We start from the raw sequence: 12,596 nt of genomic DNA on the forward strand, positions 1-12,596 counted from the left end.
CACCGGTTGGGTTGAGGATCTTGTCTCTAGTATTGACTTTTGCAATCATGGCAAGATGATGCTAATGATTTCAGAAGAAATGAGGATGATTTTAGTGAAGGGCTTTTGAAGAGATGTTATTGGTTTTATTAAAGAGATGCTAGTGTAATAGTTTTGAAATTATTAGGATAGTCAAACTATATAGTTGTGTTTATGCAATGTTGATGAGATTATTTGTACTTTGGATTTGAACAATTATAACAATGAGGATTTTTTAGATGAAAACATTAAGAAATAAATGATTGATTTTGATTTATGTGTTTTTCATTCACAAGTGTTTTAGGGTGATTTTATTGGATGTGTATGTTTGATTCTGCATGAAAATTGACTAGTTATATTTTTTAATATATTATTAACGATTTGCGGAGGTTTTTACCTCTGAAAACAAAACCCTTTAAATCAGTTTATAATACATTTTCTTAATTAAGAAACTAATATATAACTTTTTTTTAGTTAACATATTATTAACGATCAAATTGACTAACAGTTTTTTTAAGAGACTAATATATAATTTTTTTTAATTAAAAAATTAGATGAAACATTAAATTAATTTTAGGGACTTCGAAATAAATTATGCGGAAGAATAAAATCCACACAAAGAATAAAAACCTGTGATTAATTCAGAATATAAAATATTTTAAATTAGCACTGCCTTAGAGTTATTCTCATAAAACAAATGTTATCAATTAAAACAAAAACATTAAATTTTTTAAACAAGTACATCAAATAAACTAATTAATTTTTTAAAAATGAATAATAAATACTCATTAAAATGTATAATTTTTAGTAAGTAATATTTATTCCATTTTTACACAACATATCTAAGAACACTATTTAAAAAATCCACAAAAATTAAAAACAATAGTTGAGAAAAGAAAGCGTGTTGATTTAAGTTAGAAAAAAAACCCTAAGAAGTAAATAAAGATCAAGTTGACATAGTTGTACTTGTAGTTATAGTTCTAGTTATTATATTTCCAAAGTAAAAGTTAAGTTAGGCACTTTCTCTCTCTTTCTCTCTCTTTTCTCTTTTTCTTGTTTCTCTTTCTCTCTTACGCACAGAACTCAGAAAGAAAAACTCACACCACCAACTCTCATCGCATCAATCAAACGCAATCCTTTCTGATCCAACCAACCCGCATTCACCAAAATGGATTCCCGCTCACCTCCACCACCACCAACCATGATGGTGGGACCCACATCTTACGCTCCGACTAACACCTCCATGATCAGCCCTAATTCCTCCACCACCAACATCATGTCTCCGGCCACCGCTCGTTTTCCTTTCACCTCGCAGCAGCAACCGGACCCGTTCGCCGTCACTCACGACAGCCCTTCTTCGCCGTCCACCCTCGCCAAGAAAAAGCGTGGCCGGCCGAGGAAATACTCCCCGGACGGTAACATTGCCCTTGCTTTGGCTCCGAATCGAGTTTCTTCCCCTGCCGCTGCTACATCCGCTTCTGCTGGAGATTCGGGAAACGCGGAGGCTCCTGCCAAGAAACATAGAGGAAGACCTCCTGGCTCTGGGAAGAAACAGTTAGATGCGCTTGGTACTTGTTTGTTATTGCTTTTTTTTGGTTATGGTTTTTAACTTAAGTGCTTATTTGAATATAGCTGATTGTGATTATTTTTTCTTTGTTTTGTTCTGTGAAGGAGCTGGTGGGATTGGATTCACTCCACACGTAGTCTTGGTGGAGTCTGGTGAGGTAATTTTATTCAATTTCTGGTTTATATTGCTGTTACATTATTGTTGGTAATTTTTCTGACTTGAGTTTTTGAAATTACACTTTTTGATTAGTATATTTCAGACAGAGGTAAAGTTAATAGATCCCGGTGAAGACAAACATTGGATGGAATGGTTTTATTCCTAAAATTACTTAGAAAATAAGAATAAGAAGCATAAAAATCGCATATTCTGTCTGGCTCACTCGATTCACCTTCTGCATGTGACATTTGCATTGCATGACAAATCTAGAGTCACTTGTTGGTAGGATATATCCAATGAATCTCATGTGAATGCTCTGTAAAGTTGATAGCTCTTGTTGATGTTATGGGGTGATACTTCGTTTGATTTTTTAGCTGGGGTATTAAAGTTTTAGTTTTTAAGATTTTTTAGTTATTGGGTTGTACAAATTGCACTGTTAGTTTTTATGTTGATAGCGGAACGGAAGGAACCGCGGGATGGAGTTTTTGCACTTACCACTTGATTGTTACTTATGAAGACAATCTTGTGATGATTATTGTCTTGTCATTTATTTATATTTTTGCAGACTAACTTCAATGGTATTGCTCTGAGGTTTTTTTAGGGATTTTAATCTTTTTGGTGATGGAAATAAAGTCCTCAAATCAGTATTGTTCAACTAGTTATACTGTGCATACAGATAGTCCTCAAATTCAGATCCTCGTGCTACAAGGAATATACTAATTTTATTCTTTATGTTCATGTTGTTCCTTTTACTTTCCTATATAGCTCTAAAAGCTTTCCTTTATTGCATGCAAAATTGCTATCAATGGCTTGTTCCATAGCCAGTCCACTTAATAAGCCATCTATCGTCGAGTTCATCAAATTCCTTATATTTGTTGCTGCGAAGTGTGTGTTAATTTTGGGTATCTTATTTAATCTATTTGAGAATTTAAGAGGTGTATTTATTTCTTATAGTTTCTGTTTTGAATAGTGATTTTGAGATTATTAATTAACATTATTGCATAGGGTCCCACTCAGAAAGGAAGTAAGTAACTTATAGCATTTGCTTGCAGTTTCTGTTTTGCTCAAGCAGCTAAATAGTTTATTTGTTCTTGGTTTAAATCTATTGTTTTAAGTTCCTATCAGTAGGGTTTGTGTACATTCCACTTTTTATAAACAATTCTCACCAGAATGCTTCTGTTGTTTACAGGACATTACGGAAAAAGTTATGGCCTTTAGTCAGTCAGGCCCTCGAACAGTTTGTATTCTTTCTGCCAATGGTGCAGTCAGCAGTGCAACCCTTCGACAGCCATCTGGTGGTATTGCAAGATACGAGGTACAATTTATATTCATTGAGAATGTAATCGGTATTTGTTTATTATTTTATCCGTTCTTATACGTAACTTTGGATGGATGCTTTCTTTATTCTATGAGTGCAATATTACAGTATAAAGTAGTGGCCTCTTTTTTTTTTTTGCTCTTTTATCTTTTCTTTTTAAACCTATCTTTACCTGGAAAAGGTGCTTTTGAACTTCTGTTTCTGTTGTTGTGGATGGAACTGGGATCTTATAATGAGCATGCCACAGCCCAATAATAAAGCTTCCTAGAGGAAATTTGACTGCGTTGCAAGGATATACACAAAATTTGAGGAGCTTGTTGCACAATTACTTTTGTGTTTTTTAGTGCACGGCCTTGCATTCCCATTTACTGCTAGTCTAATGTTGATCCCTCAATGGAGGACCTCTTTCTCCTGAGAAGTTTAAGGCTGTTAAACATGAAGGTAATTAAGTAAGGTTATAGGATTTCAACATGGTTTCTCTGGAGTGTTTAGTATGGCCTTGACTTCTTGGAGTGGTCTCTCAGTGACCTCAGAAGAATGTGTTATGGTCTCTTGTCTGGGATTGTGTTGACACAGTCCTAGACGCGGACGCAGTAGAAGCTTTCCTTCCACCTATGGTGAAGGCAAGAGCGGGCTCGTCATTGACATAGTATCTTCTTGAATTCATAAGTATTTTTGATATTGTGCTTGTCCTTAAGCCCAAATTTGGGATAATTCTCGCGAAACTGATCAAAAGGTTTCCATGTTTCAGCTTTCGGAGTATATCCTTCCCCCTTGATTAACAATTTTTTAATTCCTTTATTATTCTACTATAAAGAGCTGCTTTGGGAGTAGGTAAGGCCTTGCCATCGAACACTTGGGATAAGTTGGCTTTTCGGTTTGAAATAGCAGAACCATAGTTGACGCTTCTACTAATATTATCTCGTCCCGTAAGCATTCACCATGAGCACTTCAGTTTGCATTCAAATGCTCGAGCCATATTCATAGAAACTTCGAGATTTTCTGGTTGTTCAAGTTCAATGTCTATATTTTCAATTCATCGACCTGCCAACCGTTAATAAGTCCACTTTTTTTCTAGGCTTAAGATCATAGGTTATGGCAAGCAAGAATTAAAACTGACGGTGATAATCTTCCACAGATTCAACTTGCTTGAAGTTGGTGAGTTCTCCCAATGAATTATTACTCATAGGTGGTGTGAACCATATATGACATCATTCTTTAAAGCGTTCCCACAATGTTCTGGGTTCTTCTTCCTCCATTTGATTGAAGCATAGTTGCGCTTCTCCTATTTAATAAAACTAAAACACTGCCAATCTCACCTTGTCTGGTTTAGAAAAAACCCGTCACAGTGCCTCAACCACCCAAATGGGTACCCTATTCCATCATAAGTAGGGAGTTCCATTTTGGAATAGCGGGGAATCATGTCTCCCGCCATTTGCAAGTTGTTTTGTCTCTGATCATTTTTGTTGCCACTACTATTTCTGGCATCTCTTGAGTTGTTTTTTCTTGAACCTTTATTCGCTCCTTAAACTATTATGGAGAGGTTAGCTATCAGCTCTTCTAGAGCAGTCTGTATGGCTGCCATTTGTTCCATGAAATTCTTCATGATTGATGCTAAATCTGCGTCATCCATGGTCCCTTGCCTGCGATCATGTTGACACAATCCTAGACGCGGTAAGAGGTTTCCTTCGGCCTATGGTGAAGGTAGAAACGGACTTATACTTGATAGAGTCTCTTCTTGAATTCACACGTATTTTTGTTACTAATTATTGATGAGTTTTATTGCCAATCATAATGCCTTTAAATAGGCTTACAATAGAAGAGTCCTAATTAAATTAGTCCGGTAACTACTTTTCCCTAAAATTATTGTTGTAATTGTATGTCTGTGTGTCTAATATGATCACATATGCTGTATATTTATATGCAAAAGAGGTATACACAATAGGTAATAATATAATTTACACATATTACTAATTGAATATCAATAAATACTTATTGATTGATAACGGATTCTCAACACTCCCCCTCAAACCGGATCGTATATGTTGTATGATCTGAGCTTGTTACAAATATAATTCACTCGAGAACCCGTGAGAGATTTGGTAAACATATCAACCAGTTGATCTTTAGATTTGACAAATTTTGTGGTTATTTCTCCTGACAGTACCTTGTCTCTTACATAGTGATAATCTATTTCTATGTGCTTGGTCCGTTCATGGAAAATCGAATTGGATGCACTGTGAAGTGCCACTTGATTGTCGCATGAGTTTTGTGGCCTGAAGGTCTCCCAACCTAAGTTCTGAGAGCAAATTCTTAAGCCATGCAAGTTCTTTCGATGCTGCTGCCATAGCACGATATTCAGCTTCAACACTAGATAATGCAACTGTGTTTTGTTTCTTGCTCCTCCATGAGATCATATTTTCTCTAATAAGAACACAATATCCAGAAGTGGATCTCTTATTCGACGGTGATCCTGTCCAGTCTGCATCTGAATAACACGTGATTTTAGCATCACCCTTATCTTCATATAATATGCCTCTTCCTGGTGTATTCTTTATATATATGAGAATCCGAATAACTGCATTCTAATGAGTATCATAAGGAGCGTTCAGGAACTGACTCATAATGCTCACTGCAAAAGTAATATTTGGTCTGGTGACGGTAAGATAATCGAGTCTACCCACAAAATGTCGATATCTTTTTGGGTCTTTCAACAGCTCCCCCTGACTCGGAAGAAACTTGAAGTTGGGATCCATATGAGTATCAATCGGACGACAGTCAAGCATACAAATTTCAGTTAGGATGCCTAATGCATTTTTACGTTGGTTAATTGCAATGCCTGATGAGGACTGAGCAACTTCAATACCTAAGAAGTATCTGAGTGGACCCAAATCTTTTGTCTGAAATTTTTTGAAAAGATGAGTTTTGAGTTGTTGGATACCTTCTGTATCATCTCCAGGGATAACAATGTCATCAACATAGATCATAAGAAAGATATGCTGACTGGTGGAAGAATGAAGGAAGAAAGCAGAGTGATCTGCTTCACATCTAGTCATACCAAACCGTATCAAGGCAGAACTGAATCAACCAAATCAAACACGTGGAGATTGTTTCATTCCATAAAGGGAACGATGAAGCCGACAAACAAGTCTTGAATTGTCAGGAACCGTAAAACTTGGAAGTTGATCCATATACACTTCCTCCTCCAATTCTCAATGTAAAAAGGCATTTTTAATGTCCAATTGATGAAACGACCAATGATTAATAACAGCTATTGCAAGGAAGAGATAGACTGAACTAATCTTGGCCACTGGAGAAAAAGTGTCACCATAATCAATGTCAAATATCTGTGTGTATCCCTTGGTTATGAGCTTTGAAATGATCAATCTGACCATCTAGTCAAACTTTCACTGTATAAACCCATCGACATCCTACTGTAGTTTTGTCGGAAAGTAAAGTAACAATGTCCAAAGTGTTATTTGAATGCAATGCAATCATTTCTTCCACCATCGCCTGACGCCAATTGGGATCAGTCATAACTTCACATGTAGACTTAGGAATAGACACAAAATCCAAAGCAGACACAAAAGAAACATAGGAAGTAGAGAGTCAATCGTAATTTAAAACAAAAGCATATTTAGGATTTGGGTTATGAGATCGCATACCTTTTCGTAATGCTATTGGAAGGTCAAGTTCATGTGACGTAGCTAGAGGAACAATTGGAGCAGGAGGTGGTGCTGGTAGATTAATATCATCTCTAACTTTCGATGGATGGGGTGCCCGTCGTTGGTAGACCTGCAATGGAGGTTTAATGGGTGTGAGGATGACAAAAGGGATATCTTGAACATCTGAATTACAAATCTCATCGGGTGACACCGAGGTAGAGAAAAAAGGGGAACCTTCAACGAATGTGACATCAGAGGAAACAATGTATCGTTGAAGTTGAGGACAAAAACAACGATATCCCTTTTGTATACGCGAGTAGCCTAGAAAAATACATTTGAGAGTTTTTGCGGAAAGTTTGTCTTTATCTGGACTAAGATCATGAACAAAGCATGTGCAACCAAAAACACGAAGAGGAATGGGGTAGAGATCATATTGCGGATTCAAGATAGAGTACGAAATTTGATCTTGAAGGAACGATGAAGGCATTCGGTTGATAAGGTGACATGCTGTGAGGAGAGCATCACCCTAAAACGAGAAGGTACATTGTGGTGAGTAAAAGAGTCTGTGTAGTTTTAACTAAATGACGATTCCTCCGTTCAACAACACCGTTCCGTGGTGTATGAGCACATGATGATTGATGAATAATTCTCCGTGATGTTAAAAAAGGATTGAAACTGGGATGACATATATTCACGAGCGTTATCAGTGCGTAAAATTTTAATGGAAGTGTTAAATAGGTTTTTAATTTCAGCATAAAACTCTCGAAATATACGAAAAACATCTGAACGATTTTTCATTAGAAATAACCAAGTGCATCGAGAGAAATCATCGATGAAAGTTACAAAGTAATAATATTCTAAAGTAGACTTCACTAGACTAGGATCTCAAATATCAGAATGAACCAAAACCAACGGTGATGCAACACTTTTATGTACTCGTTGACAATAAGTACTACGAGTATGCTTGCCTAATTGAATGGACTGACACTCAAAAGATGAAAGCCTAGAAAAATTAGGAATTAAAAGACGCATTTTATTAAGACTAGGGTGACCCAAACGTTGATGTGTAAGGTCTTGAGAAGCAATAGAAGCACATACCGCCGGTGGAGATAGATGATATAATCCTCCAGATTCACTCCCTGCTCCAATCGTCCGTCCTGTAAGTCGATCCTGGACATAAACAGATTTATCATTAAAAAGGACTGAACAATCAAGAGTACGAGTAAGCTTGTGAACATATATTAGATTAAAAGGATAACCAAGAATGTAAAGGACAGACTCTAAAGACAAATTTGGAAGTGGATGTGCCTGACCAAAGTCATGAACTCTGATTTTAGAACCATCTGCCACAGTGACAGAAAGCAAAGAATCAAAATAAGATATGTGAGATAAAAGGGATTTATTACCAGTCATATGATCAGTGACACCAGAGTCAAGGACCAAGAGAAGATGTAGAGACAAAGGCTACAAGTTTACCCGACTGAGCAACAACGTCAGATGATGATGGTTGATGGACTGCTTTGAATTGAAGGAAATCATTGTAATCAACAGGGGAAATACTAGTGTCTTTAGTGATATCTGGTTGAGTAACGACAACAATCCGTGGTTATCGTTGTTGCTTTCTTGCCTTTGTACGACAATCAACTTCAATGTGACCGTAACGATTGCAATAGTTACAACGAATACCATAACGATGTCCACCCCGTCCTCTAGTTCGTCCACCACAACCATGATAGTGGTAAGCAAGAGCAGATGATTCAGTGGGAGATGGGGTAGAAACCGGTTCAAAAGCATGAGGGGTAGTCAAGCGCAACAGTTGTTCACTAACTGCTTCATAGTTAGTAACATTGGATCCTGATAAAATTTGGTTCTGAACGAAATCAAGTTCTGATGGTAGTCCGACAAGTGTCACGATCATGAAATACTTACTTTGTTGTTCAGCATAAGTTGTTGCATCTTTCGTAAAAGGCATTAGGGTTGTGAAATTTGCCTTTAACGCGTCAAGCTTACTCAGATAGGCTTGCATATCCTTATTCTCCAATTTCAAAGAGTTGAGGTGATGACACTAAAGATTATGGACATCATTAGAGAAGACTTTCTTAGTCTTTTCCCAAACCTCATAGCAAGTGGTAAAGGCTTGGTACTGTGCTTGGAGATTAGTTGCTATGGAAAACCATAACACACTGCATAAAGAAGCGTCGGTTTGTTTCCACTTATTGCGTTTGGAAGCAGGAATACTATCGGATTTTGTAGTTAAGTGATCCTCATATCTTTGACCGTGAAATCCTATTTTGACAACACCAATCCATATGTTGTAGTTGCCTGTTCCGGTTAGTTTCTCACACCGGATAAGTGGAACCTTAGTGAACGTGACGGAATCGGCATCTCCCATGATATTTGATGGCCTGAGACAAAAAACCGAGATTAGATTTGGAGAGAGCGCATGCAGGAGGTGCCGCCGACGACTGCAGGAGCGGTGAGACGTGCGGCCGCGCGCGGCTGGCAGGGAGGTGCGTGAGATTCACGCGTGGGTTGCGGGAGGGCGCTTCGGACGGTGCCGTGGATGGCCGAAAATTTGTGGGGAAATAATTTTTTTTTCGTGGAAGACCGTAGGTCAACCAGCTCTAGATACCATGTTGTAATTGTATCTCTGTGCGTCTAATATGATCACACATCCTGTATATTTATATGCAAAATAGATATACATAATAGGTAATAATATAATTTACACTAATGACTAATTGAATATCAATCAATATTAATTGATTGATAACGGATTCTCAACCATTATCATTTAAACTTAAATGATAATAATCCTATTTTGTAGGTAAATTCTGTTTTAATCCCTAAACCTTATCCTAAAAATCCTGAAATTCAAATTTAAAAATTTAGTTGTGCTAACTTAGTAAAAGTAAATAAAATAATAAATTCTAATTAGCACAATTAATCTTAATCAGCAGAATTAGAGGTCCATATCAAAATGGTTGTTTCAAGAATAAGCTTTTGGGAGAGTTGGTCTACCTTCTTAACCTAATGATCAAGAGCTGAGTTTGTGGTCATCATTCTTCAAAGTTACTGTTGAATTTCAGGTCATGATAAAATTAGGCGGGGCATTGTCTATACAAATTATGCTAGCAACACACTCTTTAATTGGTTGAAATTTAAATGTGTCCCAATAAATTTATGTGACGCCTACATGATTTAGTGAGAGCTGTTGGAATTTCAGCAAATTAATGTGTTGAGAAAAATGTGCTAAAGTGTGTTGCTAGCACTTCTTCTGTCTTTACTTCATGTTTTCTATGTTCAGATATTATTAAATTATGCATCCATCATATATTAATTTGAGGGTCTGGGTGAGCTGGTTCTCAACAGTGATGATTGGATGACTGTGGATAGGTGTATGTGTTTGGCTTCTCAATCTTCTTAGTTTCTTAGCTTTTCCACTGTATCTGAAGATATTCCTTTAGGTTTATATGAAGATAAACCTTCATTGAACAGAAACCAACTGTGTAACTTAGACTTTCTTCCTGCATCGTTTCCAAATCCAGCAAGTTACCGTTGTTTAATCAATGTGTAAAAAGTTGCAAAATAATATTGGTGGATTTTTTTTTTCTTTAATAAGGAATTAAGTTCAACAGTATCTTTTATTTTTCAACAGTATCTTCACAAAACTTCATTTTGCATTGTAGGGCCAATTTGAGATCATATCGTTATCAGGTGATATGCACCTATCTGAAAACAGTGGTGAGCATAGCAGACCAAGCAGTTTATACGTTTCTCTTGCAGGGGCTGATGGACGAGTTTTGGGTGGTGCAGTTGCTGGAGTGCTAATTGCAGCCTCAACGATACAGGTATGGCTCTAAAGTCTAATGATCTGATTTTGTGTCAACCGGTAAGAATGGACTTGCCATGAAATTTGCCCATATAAATTCATCAAAGCACATAGTGTATACAACTTCTTGTATATAACTACTGGGAAGCCTTTTATGCATGTGTATGACACTAATAACCAAATCTGATACTTCTAATCATTAATAGGTCATTGTGGGTAGCTTTATTATGGATTTGAAAAAGTCAAGCTCAAGTATGGTGAAATCTGGGCCTTCTTCAGCACCAACTTCCCAAATGTTGAACTTCGGTGCACCTACAACTCCAACCAGTCCTACTTCTCAAGGGCCTTCAACTGAGTCATCGGAGGAAAATGATCATAATAGTAATTTTAGTAGGGGCCCTGCACTCTACAACAATGCTAATCAGCCTGTTCATAATAATATGCAGCAGATGTACCACCATCCACTATGGGCCGGCCAAACTCATCAGTGAAGACGAGACTTTGGATTAACAGTGCAGAGGCAGGGTATTTGTTGGATGATTGTTCAGAGTTTAGTGTCTAGAGGTCAAGTCTAAAATGCTAACATGCATTATTGAGGACTGACATTAGAACAGTCTGTATTAGTAAGGTTTAAGTTAATCTCCATTGCTCAGCCAGTTAGGATGTTTTGTTCGTGTATCCTTTAATTATATATATTAGTAGTGATTCTAATGATGCTGGCCGAGGATATGCTCTTGCATTACCCAAATTCTGTCATTTTGGAGTTTGTTGTTACTCAGCAGCGATGTAGCTAAATCAGATCTATGCTATTGCCCATTCATCATGCTTTGCTTTTTATTTAAATCTTGAATTTACTACAAATTTGGTGCCTCTTCCTTCATTAGTGTTGTGTTCCTTTCACAGCACTTGCCCTTTCTTTACTCTAGAATCCAGAAAAGATTAATGAATTGTTTTTTGACATCTTAACCAATTTTTCAAACTTTCATAATTAAAATGTAAAAGCACGGTGTGTTATGCATGACATCAGAAGTTGAAGCTTGTGTGCAGCACTAGGAATGAAGCTTATGGTTTGACTCTGCACAGCTGCCACGAAAACACAGTGCACAGCTGCCACGAAAATCACACCTCAACAACTTATCTCGCAAGGCTTCCCCTCTGCTCCTAACTTAACTCAAGCTCAATTTCATCTTACTCCAAAAACTGAAGTAACACTAATTCCATAATAGGAATTATGGTCACTAATGCGTCCTATTTATCATTAATTTCTTACCTTTTAGATTAAACAAATTAGTTTTCATCTATTAGTGGTGTAAAACTATTGGTTTCGTCTCATTTTCAGCTGATTTGTTGGAACAGAGATTTGTGCTTTAAGATATGGCCTCAAAGAGTGTCGAGGCATGTACGCAGGTGCTGGGATAGGTGAGCAAGGTTGTGGTTGGCAGTATAGGCAGCAAAATAGATCTCAAGGAAATTTTAACACCAAAAATCGAGTGGCATACTTGTAGGCTTTTGATGTTGGCCGGGAAGAGATGGACTTCTGGGCTATGTTAATATATGGAAGGAGATTTTTTAATGTATCTATATATTATTTAGGCACCACATGAAAATATTTAAATGCCTTAAGATTTCAGAGATGCATCTCTGGACACACGAAAGTCTCAGTTAATGTTAAAATATTTCGGAGATGCATCTTTGAATATATGTCAGAGATGCATCTCCGAAATATTTTGGAGCTTAAATCACGTCAGAACCCTTATCATATTTTTCAAAATCTCTTCAAACTCTCTCAAAGTTTCTTCATCAGCAAGTCCAAAATCAAGCAACCAAGGTCAAAGGAACTTCAATCAACATTAGAAACATAACCAACACTTACGCAAAGTGAAAAATTGCAAGTTTTTTTTGATGTTTTGAATAGTTTTTGAGTTTTTGTGTAAATGAGTAAAAATTGATGATAAAGTTAGAAAACGAGTAGAAATTAGATGATTGATAGTTTAGACATTGTGTAAAACATTATAGTTGACTGAAAATGATAATAAATGC

The 12,596-nt window shown here is 36.8% G+C and overlaps 1 protein-coding gene across 1 annotated transcript; it reads left to right on the forward strand.

Moving 5' to 3' along the window:
• Positions 1-991: 991 nt before the first annotated feature.
• LOC127074312 (AT-hook motif nuclear-localized protein 8) lies at positions 992-11,379 on the forward strand. The gene is made up of 5 exons (XM_051015625.1): positions 992-1,586; positions 1,690-1,742; positions 2,931-3,056; positions 10,414-10,575; positions 10,763-11,379. The coding sequence occupies exons 1-5, from the start codon at positions 1,187-1,189 to the stop codon at positions 11,045-11,047; spliced, it is 1,026 nt and encodes a 341-aa protein (XP_050871582.1). The 5' UTR covers positions 992-1,186; the 3' UTR covers positions 11,048-11,379.
• Positions 11,380-12,596: the final 1,217 nt, after the last annotated feature.

This window comes from Lathyrus oleraceus, chromosome 4, assembly GCF_024323335.1.
Source record: "Lathyrus oleraceus cultivar Zhongwan6 chromosome 4, CAAS_Psat_ZW6_1.0, whole genome shotgun sequence".
NCBI lineage: Eukaryota > Viridiplantae > Streptophyta > Magnoliopsida > Fabales > Fabaceae > Lathyrus > Lathyrus oleraceus.